We start from the raw sequence: 19,416 nt of genomic DNA, 5'->3' as shown, positions 1-19,416 counted from the left end.
AATTTCTCTCCCAAGTTTTCACCCAGTTACAAACAAGTTCATTTGGAACAGGGCGACTAAATATCAGAAGTTGCTGCCTTTCCCTGGGAAATAATCAGCATGTCGACTAGACTTATCACCACCTCCTGACCTCGTGCCTGTTCTAGGGGCACAGGTGACACAGACTGTGGGCCACGTGGGGAGACAGGAAAAGAGTTAGTAGCAAGAGTGACATGAGACAAGGGGGACTTGGGCTCGTTTGCTTACTATTATTATTATTTGCAAACTGGTGCCCTGATACTTGCATCATGGCCCCTTGGCTCCCTCCACGGTGTACCCACCGTGAGGGTGATAGGTTTCAGAAGTGTGTATCTATCTGTCTGTCTGTGGCAGAGGGTGATGGGTTCCAGAAGTGTGTATCTATCTGTCTGTCTGTGGTAGCCATCTGGCTGCTGTGCATGCATCTCAGGTGACTTGCATCTGAGGACAAGGTTCCCGCAGGGACACGGCTGCTCATGGAGGCCTTCACTGCACAGCCTGGAGCAGGGAGTATGGCTGTTCAATGTGCTCCAGAAAATGGAGACAGAGCCACATGGGGATTGCAGAATGACTTAAAAAATCTTTCTATTTATAATTGGGTAGAAACAGATAAATTGAAAGGGGAGGGGGAGATAGAGAGGGAGAGCGACAGAGAGATACCCATAACCCTGCTTCACCATTCCTGAAGATTTTCCCCTGCAGGTGAGGACCAGGGGCTTGAACCTGGTCCTTGTGCACTGTAATGTGTCTGCTTAACCAGGTGCTCCACTGCACATATATAATATGTTATATACCATATAATATACACATATAATGTTTTCAGTTGGGTAGGGCAGATACATATATATGTTATTAGATAGAGAAAATGAGAGGGGAGAGGAGGTACAGCAGGAGAGAGACTGAGAGACACCTGCATCCCTGCTTCACCTCTTGCAAAGCTTGCCCCCTGCAGGTGGGACCAGAGGCTTGAACCCTGGTCCTTGTGCACTGTAATGTGTGTACTCAACCAGATGAGCCACACTTGGCCGCCAAATTATTTGTTTTTCTTTCTCTCTTTTTTAAAAAAAAATTGATAGTAGAGAAACTCAGAGAGAAGACAGAGACAGACACCTGCAGCCCTGATTCACCTCTTGTGAAGTTGCCCCCCTGCAGGTGGGGACCGGGGGCTCGAACCTGGGTCACTAAGCACAGACAATTGGAGATGCTCTGGCCCCTTCTGGGAGCCGACACTCCCCGCAGGCTCCGGGAGACTGTGGGAGCCCCGTTGAGGGGCGGGGCCGAGGCCGAGGCCGGTGGGCGCGCGGGGCCGAGGGGCGGGGCTAAAGGCGCGCGGGGGCGGGGCCGAGGGGCGCGGCGGTGCGCGGCTCGCCGGCGGCAGCTAGCGGCCAGCGCACCTGGGCTGGGGGCGTGGCTTCAGCTTCCCTCCCGCCCCGCCCCTCTCCCCGGCCTCGGCCCTTTCCGGCGGCGCTCGGCGCCGCTCGGCTCCCTGCTCCCCCGTCCCGCCGCCGGTGTGAGTTGGGCAGAGCCGCGGTGCGGGGCGCGAGTCCGGCGCGGCCTGGCGAGAGCGCGCTCACCTGGGCCCCTCGTCCCACGCCCCCTCCGCGCCTCGGGGTGAGCGGCCGCCAGCACCCGCATCTCCCCGCACCGCGTCCCGGGCCCCGCGCGGCCGACAGGTGGCGGGACCGGGGGTGGGGCGGCGTCCCGGGCCGCGGACCTGACTGAGCCCCGCCCGCGTGTCCCCTGAGGCTCGGCGGCGGGCGGCCCCGCGGGAACATGGCGACCGGCGGCTACCGGGCGGGCGGCAGCGGCGGCGGCGTTGGCGGCGGCAGCCCGGTCGACTTCCTGGAGGAGTGGAAGGCCAAGCGCGAGAAGATGCGCGCCAAGCAGCACCCGCCGGGCGCGGGGGGCGGCGGGGACGCGGCGGGGAAGCCGGCAGCCGCACCTCCGGGCCCCGCGCCCGCCGCGCCCGCCCCGGACGCGCCCCCCGAGGCCGAGCCCCCCGGCCGCCGCGACGAGCAGGACGGCCGCGACGAGCAGGACGGCGGCGCCGAGCAGCCCCGGGGCCCTGGCGCCAGGAAGGGCCGCGCGCACATCGAGCGGAGGAAGCTGCGCGAGAAGCGGCGCTCCACCGGCGTGGTGAGCGTCCCCGCGGCGCAGGTAGGCAGTGGTGCGGGGCTCGGGGCTCCTTCCGGTGTTAAGTGCTCCCGCCCGGTGCCCGCTGCTCCTGTCCGATGCTCGGTGCTTCTTCCCGGGAGGGGGGGCTCGGTGCTTGGTGCTCTTGTCCGGTGCCCGGTGCTCCTGCCCGGTGTTAAGTGCTCCTGCCCGATACTCGGAGCTTCTTCCCTGGGGGGGGGGGGGTCTCGGGCTCCTGTCCGGGGCTCGGTGCTTCTTCCCGGGTGGGGGGAGTCGGGCTCCTGCCCGGGGCCCGGTGCTTGGTGCTGCTGCCCGGTTCCTGGGGCTCGGGGCCCCTGCCCGGTGCCGGGTGTTCATGCCTGGTGCCCGGTGCTCGATGCTCCTCTCCGGTGCTCCTGCTCGGTGCTCGGTGCTGGGGGCGGCCCGGACACCGGGCCTGGGGTCCTACTGTGCTGCCCCCGCCTGGGGTCCGAGCGCGGCCTCCTGCTCCTTTCCAGACGGCAGTCCCCCCCCCCCCCCATGGCTGGGCCGCAGCAGCTCCTTTGAGGGGAGCTGGGTCCGAGCGCTGGGGCCTTTTTGCGGGGTGGCGACCCGCGGGCTGTCGTCTCTTTCTCCTCTTAATAAGCCGAGACGAACCCTCGTGATTCAGTGCCTAGTTCCAGACAACTGTTAAATTCTGTTTCCACAAGAACCCTGCTCAGCTCTGGCTTGGGATGGTGCTGGGGATCGAACCCGGGACTTGGGAGCCTCAGACCTGAAAAGCTTTTTTTTTTTTTTTTTTTTTTTTGCGTAGCCATGATGTTACCTCGGCACTTCTGGAAAACACTTGTGGTGGCCTTGGGCCCCTTTCTCCTCCTCCTCCTCCTCCTTCCTGCTCCTCATCTTCCTTCTTCCACCCCACTTAAAACAGTGGTGGAAGGAGGAGGGAGACAGCAGCATCTTCCCACCGGCCTGACTGGTGTATGATGTCTTTTCTCAACCAGGGAGAGACACCTGCAGCCCCGCTTCCCTGGGTATGACGCCTCCCCCTTCTCCCCGCTGCAGGCGGGACCTGGGCTTGAACCCAGCCCTTGCCCACAGTAGTGTGTGCCTCGTACCTCCGCCAGGTGTGCCACCCAGCCCCGAGCCATTTCTGTGTGCGTGTGTCTGGTCGCTGATCCGGCTCTACTTTTTCAGATAGAGGCATCAGGACAGTCCCATACAAGTCGGTGTGTGTGTGTGTGTGTGTGTGTGTGTGTGTGTGTGTGTGTGTACTTTAGGTCAGGACACCTACTGCTAACCTGGGCCAGGGTTTCCAGATAGAAAGAGAGAAACGTCAGAACAACCCCCTGCAAGTCTTTTTTTTTTTTTTTTTTTAGTGCATTTATTTTGGTGACCAGGACTTCACTGATGTGGGTCAACTATTTCAGATAACAATAGACATCCAGTGCCCCAGGTTTAATCCTTAGCACCACCGAGAGAGAGAGAGAGAGAGAGAGAGAGAGAGAGAGAACACGAGAACACAGGCTCAGAGAAACTCCCTTCAGAGCGTCAGGAGCTGGTCTGAACTCTGGTTGGGGGGGGGGGGTTGGCAGACCCCTTCCCAGGTGAGCTGGCCACCATGGCTCAGGGCAGGGCACTTGTTGGATCTCCAAGGTTTTCCAAGTGTCTGAACAGCCTTGTTTCAACTGAAGTGGTTGGTGCCTTTTGCCAAGTTTAAGTTTCACTTTTTTTTTTAAGCTGCTAACCTAACTGATTACCTTAAGTAGAAGCATTTGCCGTCAGTCGGGACTTGTTTCAAAAATGTCCACATTTTTAAGTTCTGTGATTTCCATACCTGGGAAATCAGTTTGTCTTTGAAGAGTATGTTTTTTATGTGAATGTTTCAGATTTTTATCAGCCAGCAAAACTGTCCTCTGTGGTTTGCTACTTGCACAGAAGATCTGTTATTCATTAAGTTGCTTTAAAAGGAATTCCTAAGAGTGGTAATCAGATTTCTAGTTTTTTTTTTTAAGTTACAAAATGAAGATTAAGAGGAAACTGAACCCAGACTTTGGAAAAGCTACATTCCTCAACTTTATTTTTAATAGTAGTTAATGGTCCAAATCAAATAATTTGTCATCTTGCAATCTTCCACTCATTGTTCTCTGACAGGCTTCTTATTTTGGGAAACATCTTGGCAGATGGTAGACTTCATTTTTTGGTCTGGCTGCCTGTGCTGCAATCGGCTGAGTTCCTCCGGTTTTTTTTTTTTTTTTTTCCTTAGCAAGGGTGATGCTTGGTGGGGAAGTTAAGGATGCTGTGTCTTTTGAGGGTCTTTCTTTGTTGCTGCTTTGGGCGAGGAAGCAGAGTGCTGAGAATGTAGCCCTCCCCACTGCCCTGCCCTGCCGCAGAGTCTAATACGCTGGAATGTTTGGGTGTTGGCCACTCCTACATTTATTCTTCCTTAAAAACAAACAACGCTGGGTACCTTTTTTTTTTTCTTTAAGTCTGAGGAATTTGAACTTTCCTTAGTGAACTGAGGACTGCTTTCTTTTTTAGTGGTAACTGGCTCTTCTCATTGCTATGGGTCTCAACAAAACATGATAAAGTTACTGAAGTCTCTTCTGAGTTTTTGGGAAAGTCACGATGCATTTTTCTATATAGAAAAGCGTCCTGACTTGGCAGACAACCCAGCGGCTAGCCAGGCATACTTCCGAGTGTCAGTTTCTCTCATTTTCAGCTTTTTAAGAACAACTTGAAGGTTTTGATTGTTTTGATTTTGCCAAACTGTACAAGGCACAGCTTTCAGGATGGCCAGTTTTCACACCTTTTATGTTGTTAGCTTTTTAGACTTGTGTACCATGTCTTAGTAATTTGAACTTAATGCAGGACAATTGCTGTGGAGTTTCTTGTGTGAAGTAATTAACATTACCATTTTAAAGAGTTGTATAGCAATCCCAACAGATTTTTAGGCATGCAATATTGTGGTAACAGACTAATCACCAGCCTGTCACTGTTCAGGAGTTTACTTACAGATAGTGCTGTAAGACTCTTCTGACTTTCTCACAGTCCTCCCAACAAATGGGTAAGCTAGCATGTGTCACTTCTCTGGAGAGAGCTGGTATTAGTGTTCAAAAACATTAAGGTGTTTCAAAAACTACTCTCTAAATATCTGGCACACTTACTGGGACTTTGATGGACTTACTTTGCAGACTACAAAGACATCTGATAGCAGGCAAAGATACCAAAGACAAAACAGAAAAACAAAACCTAGAAGACAGCATTAGCAACTAAAAGTGGGGGATAAATACACAGATGGCTCTAGAGAGAGAAATGAGCTTGTCCTTAGAACTTTTGTTTTCATTCCCATTTGTGATCTGGGTATGAACTACCTACCGCCTGCCAGCAATTGTGTGTGTGTCCTAGAGAAGCTTTCTTGCTCTAGGTCTGTGTTTAGGGGGCTAGGCAGGACTGTGGTGACAGTAAGAATCAGTGTCTGTTCCCAAGGAGCAAGGCTGGAGTCGAGGGAGAACGCTGAGGCATTAGTATGTGAAAACCTTAAGTTCTCGAATCATCTTGATGCCGTTTGTAGTCAGTTGCTAGAAATGTGTATTTAGGGAGATAACTGGATAGAGCTTAAGGGTCTTGAACTAAGACTTACATCTCCCTGTACCTGTATGTGTGCAGATGTTTATACCTAATTGTATAATGTTTATTATGATTATTTTATCTTTTTTTTTTTTTTCCCTCCAGGGTTATCACTGGGGCTTAGTGCCAACACTACACATCCACTGTTCTTGGAGGCCATTTTTTCCCCATTGTTGTTGGTGGTGTTGCTGTTATTGCTGTTGTTGTTGGATAGGACAGAGAGAAATGGAGAGAGGAGGGGGGGGATGGAGGGGGAGATAGTCACCTGCAGACCTGCTTCACTGCTTGTGAGGCTACCCCCCTACAGGTGGGGAGCCAGGGGCTTGAACCTGGACCCTTGCTCTGATCCTTGGCTTCTTACTATGTGCACTTAACCTGGTGTGCTACTGCCTGGCCCCCTTTCTTTTCTTTTTTATTGCCACTGGAGTTATCATTGGGGTTCGGGTTCAGCACTACAAATTCACTGCTCCCGGCAGCCATTTCCGTTTGTTTGTTTTTTCCTTTATTGTTTTTATTTGACAGGACAGAGAGAAATTGAAAGAGGAGGGTAGAGAGGGAGAAAGATAGACATCTACAGACCTGCTTCACCAGCCATGAAGCATCCTCCCTACAGGTGGAGAGCGGGGGCTCGAACCTGGCTCCTTGCACTGGATGCACCACCATCCAGTCCCTTATTATTATTATTATTAAAAAAAAATTTAAAAAATATTTATTTTCTTTTGTTGCCCTTGTTGGTTTATTGTTGTAGTTATTATTGTTGTTATTGATGTTGTCATTGTTGGATAGGACAGAGAGAAATGGAGAGAGGAGGGGAAGACAGGGAGAGAGAAAGACAGACATCTGTAGACCTGCTTCACTGCCTGTGAAGCGACTCCCCTGCAGGTGGGGAGCCGGGGGCTTGAACAGGGATCCTTTATGCTGGTCCTTGCCCTTCGCACCACGTGCGCTTAACCTGATGCGTTACCACCCGATTCCCCGGTCCCTCACTACTATTTTATCATTGCTGGGCTTTCACCACTCACCAGGTCAGCTTTTTCAGATAGAGAGGCCGAGGCACAGAGACACAGGGAAGCTTTCACCAGTGTGCTGGAGACGGGCTTAGTCCTGGCCCCCACACGTGGCGAGGCAGGCACGCTGGCAGGGAGTTGGCGGGATCACTCACTAGTGTAGGAGAGGTCAGCGCACAGAGCTGCTGATAGCTAGCTCACTTGGCAGAGTGCACACTGATTTCCTCAGCAATCTATTAGAGGAATACTGATTCTTTTTTTTAAAATTACCAGCAGGATTGTCTCTGAGGCTTAGTGCCTACATTACAAATCCATTGCCCCTGGTGGTCATTTCCCTTTTTAAAAAATATTTTTTATTTATTTTCATTTTTTGTTGCCCTAGTTTTTATCACTGTTGTGGTTATTATTATTGTTGTTATTGATGTTGTCGTTGTTGGATAGGACAGAGAAATGGAGAGAGGAGGAGAAGACAGAGGGGGAGAGAAAGACAGACACCTGCAGACCTGCTTCACTGCTTGTGAAGTGACTCCCCTGCAGGTGGGGAGCCGGGGCCTTGAACCGGGATCCTTATGCTGGTTTTGCACCATGTGCGCTTAACCCTATGTGCTATAGCCCGACCCCCACCCCTTTTTTTTGATAGTACAGACAGAAATTGAAAGGGGAGGGGGAAAAAGAGTGGGAGAGAGAAAGGTAGACATCTGCAGACCCACTTCATTGTTCCTAAGGCTTCCCTCTGCATGTGGTGATCCAGCCGGGTCTCGAACCTGAGTCCTAACTCACGGTGATGGGCGCCCCACACCTGACACCTTGAATAGTGGTGCACAAGGTATTTGTCATGCGTGCACGGCTTAGTTCCCTGACAGGTGCCTGCGCAGCACAGTCTTCTTTTCCTATCCCTCCTCTTCCCCTTCTTTTCTTCCCCTCCTCCCCCCCTCCTCCTCCCCCTTCTCCCCTTCCTCCTCCGTCTTCCTCCTTCTTCTCCCTTCTTTTCCCCCTCTTCCTCCCTCTTCCTCCTTCTCCTCGCCCCTTCTCCCCTCCCTCTTCCTCCTTCTCCTCCCCCCTTTTCCCCCTCCTCCTCCCTCTTCCTCCTTCTCCATCTCCTCCTCCCCCTCCTCTTCCCGCTCCCTCCTGCTCCTCCCCCGCTCCCTCCTGCTCCTCCCCCCGCTCCCTCCTGCTCCTCCCCCCGCTCCCTCCTGCTCCTCCCCCCGCTCCCTCCTGCTCCTCCCCCCGCTCCCTCCTGCTCCTCCCCCTCCTCCATGTCCTTCTCCCCCTCTTCTTCCCCCTCCTCCTCCTCCTTCTCCATGTCCTTTTCCTCCCCCTCTTCCCCTCCCCTCCTCCTCCCCTCCTCCTCCCTCTCCTCTTCTCCCTCCTCTTCCCCGCCTTCTCCTTCTCCATCTCCTCCTCCTCCCCCTCTTCCTCCCCCATCTCCCCCTTTCCCTCCCCCTCTTCCCTCCTCCACCCCTCTTTCCCCCTTCCTCCTCCTCCCCCTCTTCTTCCCTCTTCTCCTCCTCCTCTCCCTCCTTTTCCCCCCTTCCTCCCCTTCCCCCTCCCCCTCCTCTCCAGGGTAGGATGCATAGCCGAGTTCAAGCCCCTGACTACACAGGGCACACCATGCCAAGGAGAAGCTTCAGGAGCAGTACTCTACTGCCTGTTTCTTTCTTTTTCCCTCTCTGTCTCTCAACCTCTGTCTGGAAAAAAGAAAAAAAAAAAACAAACCTCTGTTCACTGCAAGCTGGGAGGTCACCAGGTGTGGAGCCCCAGCTAAGCCCTGATTGCAGACACAGCACAGCAATAGAGCCGGGAAAGAATGTGTGCTGGCCCTTCCCTGGTAGTGCGGTGCTGCCGGCCGGGTGAGAGTCTTTAAAGAAGGCTCTGTCCTGTCACCTTCTCTGGCTGCATCCCCTTGTGACGCGGGGCCTGGATAGGAAGACCCCTTTGAGGGACCAGGACCGGGTCGGGGTCAGGGCAATCAGACTGCGGTCTGTACAGTGAGAGTGTTGCGACATTGTTGATGCAGAGTGGGTTTCCTTGAAAGGACCAACAGATGGCTGGCATACAGGAGGTGGCCCAGGAGCTAAGGCGTTGGGCTCAAGCCTGAGGCCCTGAGTTCCGTCCTGGGCGACGCAGCTACGAGGATGGTGCTCTGAGCTCTGCCTCTGTCTCATCCACACATATGTTGCCACGGAGAGACTTAGTTTTTTTATAGCATTCAGGTAACGTGCTGTATGTGCCGTTTTAACTAATACTGACAGCACCCCACATGGTAGTTAGTTACTCTTTTTATCCCCGTTTCCCGAGGAGGAAACTGAAGTGTGACTCCAGATCCTATGTAAAATGCCTGCATGGTAAATAGCATTTTACCTGCTTTCATGCCTGTAGGTGTGTAACTAGGGGAGGCAGTTTTTAAGGATCAACCTACCTTGAATTATTCAGCTTTCTTCCTGTAGATTTTTTTCAATTTTTTTTTTTTTACAATTTATATTTATTTTTATTACTAGGATTTTCACTAGGGCTTTGTGCCTGTATGAGGCACTCAGCTTTCAGTGGCCCTTTCTTTTCTTTTTATTTCTTTTGGACAGAGACAGAAATTGTGGGGGAAGAGGGAGATAGATAGATAGATAGATAGGGGGAGAGAGAGACACCTATAGCACTGTTTCATGATAGTGCCCTGCCCCCCCACACACTCAGGTGAGGACAAGGGGTTTTAACCCAAGCCCTTGAGCATGGTGATGTGCCCCAATAGGGTTTTTGTTTTGTTTGTTTATTTTTTGCCCTCAGGGTTCTCGTTGGGGCTCTGTGCCTGCACTCTGAACCCACTGCTCCTAGAGGCCATTTTTTTCTTCTTTTTTTGATAGGACAGAGAGAAATTGAGAGAGGAGGGGAAGACAGGTAGGGGGAGAGAAAGACAGACATTTGCAGACCTGCTTCACCACTTGTGAAGCAAACCCCCTCTAAGTGAGGGAGTGGGGGTTCAAACTGGGGTCCTTGAACTTTATACTGTGCGCTTAGCTGGGTGCGCCACCACGCCCATGGCATAAGTTTTAATGAGAATCTACCCTAAAAGATTTAAATATCTGAAGGGGGACGGTCATACATGTATGAGATTGAGTAGAAACCAAGGTCAAGTTTATAGATTCAGAGATTGTTTCTGATCCATTTATGTGTAATTTGCTTGGCAAAATGTTTGAATATCAGCAAAATATAAACCTATTGTCTTTTAAGTTACAATTGAGACAGTCTGGATATTTAAAAACATATTTAAGGCAGAAATCGAAAGGGGAAGGGAAAGGGGGAGGTAAAGAGGGATACAGAAGGCGACAGCTACAGCTGTTTCACCACTTTACAGACGCTTCTCCCCTGCAGGTGAGGACAGGGCTTGAACCTGGGTCCCTGTGCACTGTAATGTGTGTGCTCACCCTATGTGCTACAGCTCAGTCCCTGCAAGTCTGGATTTTTAATTTCACTTAAGTCGTACATGGTGACTCTTTGAGAATGAATCAGAACACCTCCTGCATAGTTTGAAAGATCATTTAGTATATATACAAAACACTTTCATGTCTCCATGATTTAAGTCTTAGTTATTCAGCACACATTGAACTTTCAACAGGACAGGTTCTGCTCCACAAGCCTTACAAATCCAGGTAGATCAGGACATGCCTTTTGTCTGCGTATGGTATTCCAGACTGTCTGCCTTTCTGTGCGATGAGTCAGGAGCGGCACTTGGAGTGACTCAGAGTTGAGAGAACATTCAGCTGGTGGACAGAGTCGATGAAGCAGCGACGACGTTGAGGTTGTGTAAGGAGGCATTGAACTCAGCTTCCTCAGTGCTCCACATTATTGAGAACGTCAACTGAACATTTAAGGCTGTCAGGATTTCAGTGAACGTCTGTGCCCCTGGAAAGGATAAGTAGCAGCAGAGTCGCAGCAGCTGACATTCACGGCCTGCTGATTCATTTGCAGGCGCGCTTCTCGTCACTGGACTTGTACTGGACTTGTATCAGTGTGCTCTTCCACAGCCAGTCAGGAGAACTGCGGGTGCTTGTCTGAGGGTCACACGCTCAATTGGCTACAGGCCCCTGTCACCTTACTCTATATTAGTGGTTCCGAAATACAAAGATTATTTGCCTGGTAACGGTGTTTCAGCATCATTATAGAATTTAGATACAGCACTTCTATTTAAATGAGGATTTTGCTAAAAATATTTGCAAGCAGAGAAGCAGTAGACACTGATGGCAGTAAGTGTCTTATGCCTCCAGTGACCTTGGTTGTACTCTGCTCGATCCTCATTGCTTATTGGCAGTTGTGATGCAGGTCAGAAGACAGTTATGCAGGGGAGTCCGGGCGGTAGCGCAGTGGGTAAAGCGCACATGGTGCAAAGCACACGGACTGGCTTAAGGATCCTGGTTTGAGCCCCAGGATCCCCACTTGCAGGGGCGTCTCTTCACAGGAGGTGAAGCAGGTCTGAAGGTATCTTATCTTTCTCTCTCCCTTTCTGTCTTCCTCATCTCTCTATTTCTCTCTGTCCTAACAATGACAGCATCAACAACAACAATAATAACTAAAACAACAATAAAAAAACCAGTTATACTGTTTTAGAGTAACATTACTATAACGTATGTATCAGATGTTCAGAATTGAAGAAAATTTTAATGAGTAAAATTTTCTAAGTATTTCTTTTTAAAAACAGGCCTAATTCAAGTTCTGCAAATTGCTCTAAATTCCTTTATAATTTCATTTAGTTTTTTTCCCCAAAAAAAACTAGAGTACTTCTCAGCTCTGACTTATGGGGAATTGAACCCATAAGTTCAATTATGGGGAATTGAACCTGGGACCTCCGAGCCTCAGCCATGAAAGGCTTTTTGAATAACCACTGTTCCATCTCTCAAGCCTTAAAATTTCATCTTAGTTTTCCATTATGTTTTTAGCACTTGTGTGGTACTAAAGTTTTAGCTCCCACCAGAAAATAAAGTTTAACGGTATTGGAACCGTGGGAATTGCTGAAGGTATTTTAATGTGTGTCTCTTCCGGTATTTCCCAGGGAAAATGTTATTATGGTTTAAGGTTCTGAGGTACAAGATTCCTTTGTAGTCTGCAGCGGGTAGAGTGCTGACACTAGTGCTTTGGCACTTCTCAAAGTTAATTTTGCTACAAAACCGACTTTGGAGGCTAGAGGGAGAGCTCACTGGATAGGGTGCCTGCCTTGCCATGCACATAGCCGTTTCTTTGAGTTTCTCTGTGACTTCTGCCAGATTTTGGAGTCTCAGTCAACCTGACTTGTTGCCGAGAGCTAAACTGTACCTGGAGATAATGCTGTTAGGACCACCTGCTAGTTTTTATTGAGGTGGTACCTCTCAGCACAGCCAGATTTTTCTGTTTTTGATTTTGTTGTTGCTAGAGTTTAACTCCTCCGAGATGGTTTTTCAGGTAAAAGACGGAGACGGAAGGAGGCCGGGAGGGAAGGAAAGACATAGAGCTGACATCTTAGCCAGCACACGAGGTACCAGGCTTGAACCTGCTAGGCCCTGAGACAGCAAGGCACGCCATCCAGGCGAGAGCTGTCTTGCCAGCCTCATACTTTGATTTGTTTGTGCCATTTTCAGGTCTCTGTGTGTCAGTCTTTCTTGCTTGGTAACTTCCTCTGTCCCCCTGTCCTCACTGTGTAGTTGTGATGTTAGTTATGATGCTAGTACATGGAGTGTGAGTTGGAAGAGTGGAGCCCTGAGTGGTCACGCCTTGGAGGAAGAGGGATAGTGTTGGGTAGGTGTGGGTGGATTGGCTTCCAGTCACTTGGAGCCAAACAGTGTCCCTGACAAGATGCTTCAGGGCCCTACACCGCACGTGATTCTGTGTGGCTAGGTTCTGTTTTCTTAGCTATTGGTTCTTGCAGTTGTGCATAAGGCGGTGTGAAATTGGCTCTCTGCAGTTTATTCCGCATGTGTCAGTTCTACTAGAACAAATCCAGCGTTCTAAACAGAAGCTGTAGTGTGTATGCACACACTCAGACTGCATCGTTTCATTCCGTGCGTATCAGCATGCAAAGGCACACTCATGATCTCCACAAAAGTACGCGAAACAGTGGATTGTGTGAGGATCATAGTGAGATGGAGGGACAGCTGCTAGGAGTGAGAATGTCTATTGAAGATGATGAGTGCGTGCTAATACAGAGCATGGTTTGTAGCATTGCGGTACCAGAAAAAAGAAAAGGTGAATTTGAGTCCCACTCAGCTCTGGCTTCTGGTGATGTGGAGATTGAACCTGGGAGTTGGGAGCCTCAGGCATGAAGTCTTCTGCATAGCTAACCATTGTGCTGTCTTCTCAGCCCCAGGAGCTGATGTTACTGCACCAGTCAGTCAGTTACTGGGTGTTTTGAAAGCAGGTGTGCTCACCACGGTGGCAGCAGCTCTAACTGTAGCAGTCTCTCTCTCTGTTTGTCTCCCACCTTCTGACCAGAGAGCTCGCCTGCCTCTTGGTGGGACTGCACCAGTACAGTGCTCTCCTCCTGGCAGCCCCACTCTGCCTTTTCTCTCCTCTTCCTCTTCCTCTTCCTCTTCCTCTTCCTCTTCCTCTTCCCCCTCCCCCTTCTCCCCCTCCCCTCCCCTCCCCTCCCCTTCCCCTCCCCTCCCCCTCTCCCCCTCCCCTCCCCCCTCCCCTCCCCCTCCCCTCCCCTCCCCTCCCCCTCCCCTCCCCCTCCCCTCCCCTCCCCCTCCCCTCCCCCTCCCCTCCCCCCCCTCCCCCTCCCCTCCCCTCCCCCTCCCCCTCCCCTCCCCTCCCCCTCCCCTCCCCCTCCCCCTCCCCTCCCCCTCCCCCTCCCCTCCCCTCCCCCTCCCCTCCCCTCCCCCTCCCCTCTCCTCTCCTCTCCTCTCCTCTCCTCTCCTCTCCTCTCCTCTCCTCTCCTCTCCTCTCCTCTCCTCTCCTCTCCTCAGAAGGACACTGCTCCACTGCTCGTGAAGCTTCCCCTGCGCAGCTCCTCTCACCCATGGCCGAGTATGTTCTTTCAAGGCTACTTTTAGCTCAGAATGTGGCACACACTACCCTCACCCTCTTCTCTAGCAGAATGGAAGCCCCGCCCCCTCCCCCTCCAAGGGCTACTTGTACCTAGTTATCCAGACTTCTGTTCAGTTTATTCCTTTTTAAAATACTCAGTCTTTCTCTCTTGGTCCGCCTAGCTGTGAAGGGATGTTCCTTTAATACTGCTTCATCCCCAGTTATATTGTCTTTCATTAATGGCTAATTTAAAGACACTGACTACTTACACTTCAGGAATTGCTGTTGCTTGACGGAAAACAGTTTTTTAAGATTTTTGCTAGTGGCTCAATGCTGACTGACACAATTATAAGGTAAGGGGTGCAGTTCTGCACTGTCCCCACCACCAGAGTTCTGTGTCCCCATCCTCTCCATTGGGAGCTGCAGCAGTCTTCCAAGGTTGCAGATATATATGGGTTGGCTATTACTTCTATAACGAACTGTCTGTATTTATATACATGTGCTGATTTAAAAAATATTTGATTTATTAATGAGAAATATAGGAGGAGAGGGAGAAAAAGCAGACATCACTCTGGTACCCGTGCTGCCAGGGACTGAATCTTAGCCTCAGGCTTCTGAGTCTGCTGTGCCACTTCCTGGGCCATGATTCTTTTTTTTTTTCTTCTTCTCCCTATGGTCCTGCCCTCCCTTCCTTTCTAAGTCACACCCACTCCTGTTACTACTTCTGAATGTCCCTCCTTTTTTCTTCTCTCTCTGGGTCCTGATGGAGTTGGAGTTCAGAGCTCTCTGGTCATCTTCCCCTAACATTTCTCCCCCACTGGGAGCATGGATCAGAATTCTTTTTGGAATACAGAAGGTGGGAGTTCTGGCTTCTGTCAGTGCTTCTCAGCTGGACATGGGCGTTGGCAGGCTTATCTGGAAGTCAATCTTTATAAGTTTGTGACTTCCTAATTGCCCAATATAACAGCTTCTTTTCTGTTTTTATTCTGTTTGACCTTTCTGGAGCATTCGCTCTTGTCTTTCCCCTCTCTTGAATGCTATAACATTTCATGTTAGATTCTTTATTATTTAAAGATTTGTTTATTAATGAATAAGACAGAGGAAGGAGAGAAAGAACCATCACTCTGACATATGTGGTGTGGGGATTGAACTCAGGATCCTCATACTTGAGTTCAGTCCTCCATCCACTTTGCCGCTTTCTGGGTTGCTGGATTCACCGTTAATTGGTTTACTCAGAAAAATTTGAATGCCAGCTGTATACAGCAGGCTTAGTGCTGAATTATTCAACACACACACATCAGTCTTTACGAAACTTCCAACCTTCTCTCAGGGAAAATAGTCAAGGCTACTGTAATAGAATAACAGAGTGGCTGGCTTACAAGCAATAGCAGTTTGTCTGTTGGCGTTGGGGAAATAGTACACTAATTGTTCACGAGACTGTCATACCTGAGACTCTGAGGCTTCAGGTTCAGTTCCTGGCAACACCATAAGCCAGAGGTGGCCAGTGCTCTGGTCTCTTCACTTCCTCTCTCACTAAAATTAATCAGATCTTAAAAAAAAAAAAAGAAGGAAAAGGAAGTGAGAAAAAGAAAATCGTCAAAGTTGGGGAGGTAATGCAGTGAGTGGGGAGCCTGACATACAAGCATGCATGAGGCCCTGGACTCAGACGTTAGCATCACCTGTGCTGGAGGGATGCTCTGATTTTTTCTTCTTTTCTTTTTTTTTCTTTTTCTTTTGCCTCCAGGGTTATCGGTGGGGCTCAGCGCCTGCACTATGAATCTACTGCTCCTAGAGGCCATCTTTTCCCATTTTTGTTGCCCTTGTTGTTGTTGTTATTGTTATTGTTGTCATTGCTGCTGCTGTTGTTGGATAGGACAGAGAGAAGTGGAGAGAGGAGGAAAGAAAGACAGACACCTGCAGACTTGCTTCACCGCCCGGGAAGCAACCCCTGTAGGTGGGGAGCCGGGGCCTCGAACCTGGATCCTTAAGCCAGCCCTTGCACTTAACACCATGTGCGCTTAACCAGCTATGCCCCCTTTTCTTTTTTTCTTAATAAATGGCTCAGTGGTCCGGGAGGTGGTGCAGTAGATAAATGGCTCACTGCTTTGGTGATTGGGGATTCCAAGATCAGGGTAGTAGCAGAAGTGATTCCTGTCTATATGAGAGTTGCTTCCATGTTCATTTCTCATATGGTGGAAGTGGTGAGAGAATCCTTTTTTTACCTGGGCACAAGCCTTCATCTTGAGGGTGGTGTATTTATGAACTAGTCACCTCCCCAAAGTCTCACCTTCTAATGGCTGTTGCACTGCAAGTTAGGATCTCAACATAGGAATTCTGGGGAGACACAAACATTCAACCTAGAGCAGACAGCAAATAATTACTTAGCTGTTGTAGGAACTACCATGGAGAAGAGAAACAAGTGCTGGGCTAGCTCAGAAAATGGAGGTGTTAACTTTACAAACCAAGGAGAAATCATAGTAAGTCCTGCATCTTGACTGATAAGAATTTCCCAAGCGGATAAGGGCCCAGATTAAAAGATGGGAGAAATAGCATGTACAGGGACACGGAGCTCAGGAAAAAATAGAATTCTGCTACATGTTTGCTGTGCAGTCAGCATTGTGCTGGTGCTTGCCAAGTGTTATTTCTAATCTTCTCAGAAAATCACAAGGTAGATTTGTTTGTGTTTCTCGATTTACAAGATAAGGAAGTTCAGTCTCAAAGAATTTGTGACTTGCCCAGAGGCAGTGCTGGCAGCATTTTAATTGGACTCTAGCTGTTTGGGTCCCTTCTCATACATTGGTTATCTTCATTGTAAAGGAGGAGGGCTATGTTCTGATTGAGAACACTTTGAAGTTCTGATAGTTAACAGAGGGGGTGAAGGGGTGGAGGGAGGACAGCTAGAGACAGTGAGATAGGCTGGGGTGATGACTCTAAAAAAGTATCAAGCTAGTGTGAATGCAGACTCACCTGCTCTTTGTTAATATCGCTGCTTGGGCACTTGCTCTGTCCACACCCGTTTCCACAGAAACTCTGAAAACATCTGGAGTGGAAAGTTTTTCCCTACCTACCAAAATGAAGCTACTAAGGTGATTCTGTTTGTTTAGAGACAGGTATCTACATACTGAGTAATGCAAAATTTGGTAGTGATGTGTTTATCAGGATGAATAGATACTAGACGATGACTATAAATAATAGGGTGGATAGATCCAAGTTTCCATTTCAGTTAAAAAAGAAGACCGGCTGGGAGTCGCGCGGTATCGCAGTGGGCTGAGCTCACATGGCTCAGAGCGCAAGGACCTGTGTAGGGATCCCAGTTTGAGCTTCCGGCCCCCCACCTACAGGGGAGTCACTTCACAGGTGGTGAAGCAGGTCTACCTTTCTCTCCCCCTCTCTGTCTTCCCCTCCTTTCTCAATTTCTCTCTGTCCTATCTAATGACGAAGACAACAATACTAACTACAATAACAAGGGCAACAATAAAGAATAAATAAATAAATATTTTAGAAAAAAAAAGATTGGCTGTAAACAGTGTACCTTGCAAGTGATGATTTTGCTAGCAGAAAGAATTCTGTGTTAGAGCAAACTTTGGCAGTAACTTTTCTGAGGAGCACAGGAGCCTCTGGTTCTGAAGTACCAGGTTCTGTTCTGACTGTAACTATGGGGACATTGGTAGGTGAATTTTTTTACTGGGTTAGGTCTTGCCTTTGAATTTGCAGTGAAAGCAAATGCTTATTGCAGTCTCATAGTTTTGTAGTTAATCTTGAATTCTGCAGCTTCGATCACAGCTACTAAAGGGTGGAGCTAGCCTTTGGTTTTTTTTTTTTTTCTTGCCTATTATCTGCTCAAATTCTCAATAGTTTATTCTCTTTCTGTCCTTTTTTCTTCCTCCCTTCCTTCCTTTCTCATTCCCTCCTTCTCTCCTTTGCCAGGGTCTTATCCAGTATGATTCCACTTCTCCTAGTGGACTTTTCTTTTTCCTTTAAGGTTTCAGATCAAGAGACAAGAGAAGGAGGAGGAGAGACATCTTAACATTGCTCCACCACTCAAACCCAGATCCTTGCACTTGATAAAGTGTGTGTTCCTATAGATGAGCTATCTTTTAGAGGAAATGAAGTGTTTCACTAAGCTGTATTTAGAATAGTGCTTTTTGTTGTTGTTGTTGTGTTGTGGTGGTGGTGATAGGAAAGTGGTGCCATTTAAGTTCTAATTCATTGAGATTATAGTCTGTGTACATTTTTTATACCCTGACTTTAAAGTTGACCTACCATGAAAATGATTATTTCCTTTTAAGCTTTATAAGGAAGAGATGTTAATTACATTTTTGAGGGTGCTTCCATAAGCTGATTTTCACTATCCAGTGAAAACTTACTTTATAGTTATGGTATGTAAGTCTTGAGGATTAATGCCTTTTAAATATCCAGGGGCTCAAATTGAGTCTTTGAACATGCTAAGGCACATGCTTCTCCAGGTGAGTCACCTCCCGACACCCCCAGACCGTGTCTTATTAGCTCTTTAAGTTAAGTTCAGATCTTATACTCCATGAAAATTCCTAGATCATTCAGTCCTCCAGGACTTTCTTGCTTCTCTGTACTAATAGTGTAAAATTTAACAGTTTGCTATATTCTCAGTGTTTTATGATAATACTAGGTAATTCTTACCTCTCCAAATTAGATCATGCATTGCTTAGCAGCCAGAAAATAAAGATTGATGCAAGTCCTAGTAGTAGGTAATAGATAAATAGCAATGCAAATGCCCCCCAAAAGTCTAATTCAGTGTCTTTAATATGTAGCATGTGCGGATAAATTAGTAGCTATATTGAAACATCCACGTTCTGGGATATTTCAGAGACATTAATAGTAACAGCATGCATAGTGACATATGAAGGTGTTCATAATATGACAGTGACAAAAGGGTCGTAACATTATTTGTAGAATGACAAAATTTCTGGATATAAAAATATATTTATGTGTTATACAACTTTATAAGTGATATAACATTTTGAGAAGAAAGTTGTATTTATTTGATCCTGTTAATTACTCTTTATATTTCACACTATTAATCACATTCTTTTGTTTGTTTGTTTTTTGCCTCTAGGATATTCACTGGGGCTCAGTGCCTGCACTAGAAAGCCACTGCTCCTGGGAGTCGGGCGGTGGCGTAGCGGGTTAAGCGCAGGTGGCGCTAAGCGCAAGGACTGGCATAAGGATCCCAGTTTGAGCCCCCGGCTCCCCACCTGCAGGGGAGTCGCTTCACAGGCTGTGAAGTGGGTCTGCAGGTGTCTGTCTTTCTCTCCCCGTCTCTGTCTTCCCTCCCTCTCTCCATTTCTCTCTGTCCTATCTAACAACGACGACATCAATAACAGCAACAATAAAAAAACAAGGGCAACAAAAAGGGAAAATAAATAAATATAAAAAAAAATCCACTGCTCCTGTGGCCATTTTTTCCATTTTATTGGATAGGACAGAGAGAAATCACGAGAGAAGGGGGAGATAGAGAGGGAGAAAGAAAGAGACACCTACAGACTTGCTTCACAGCTTGCAAAGCGACCCCCCTGTAGGTGGGGAGCCAGGGGCTTGAGCTGGGATCCTTGTGCCGGTCTTTGTGCTTCACACTATGTGCTCTTAACCCGATGTGCTACCACCCACCCCCCTAATCACATTACTTTAA

General features: G+C 48.8%; 1 protein-coding gene across 2 annotated transcripts in view; it reads left to right on the top strand.

The window, feature by feature from the left end:
• The first annotated feature begins 1,319 nt into the window (after positions 1-1,319).
• The window catches only part of PAWR (pro-apoptotic WT1 regulator), a 91,051-nt gene continuing 72,954 nt past the window's right edge, over positions 1,320-19,416 (top strand). For both annotated transcript variants that reach the window (XM_060191365.1, XM_007525659.3), the window contains exon 1: positions 1,320-2,175. In XM_060191365.1, coding sequence (XP_060047348.1) covers positions 1,792-2,175 — 384 coding nt within the window. In that variant the 5' untranslated portion in view covers positions 1,320-1,791. The remainder of the gene's footprint in view (positions 2,176-19,416) is intronic.

The sequence above is a fragment of the Erinaceus europaeus genome, chromosome 5 (assembly GCF_950295315.1).
Source record: "Erinaceus europaeus chromosome 5, mEriEur2.1, whole genome shotgun sequence".
In the NCBI taxonomy this organism is placed as follows: Eukaryota; Metazoa; Chordata; class Mammalia; order Eulipotyphla; family Erinaceidae; genus Erinaceus; species Erinaceus europaeus.
This window is presented reverse-complemented; position numbering and strand designations above follow the sequence as displayed.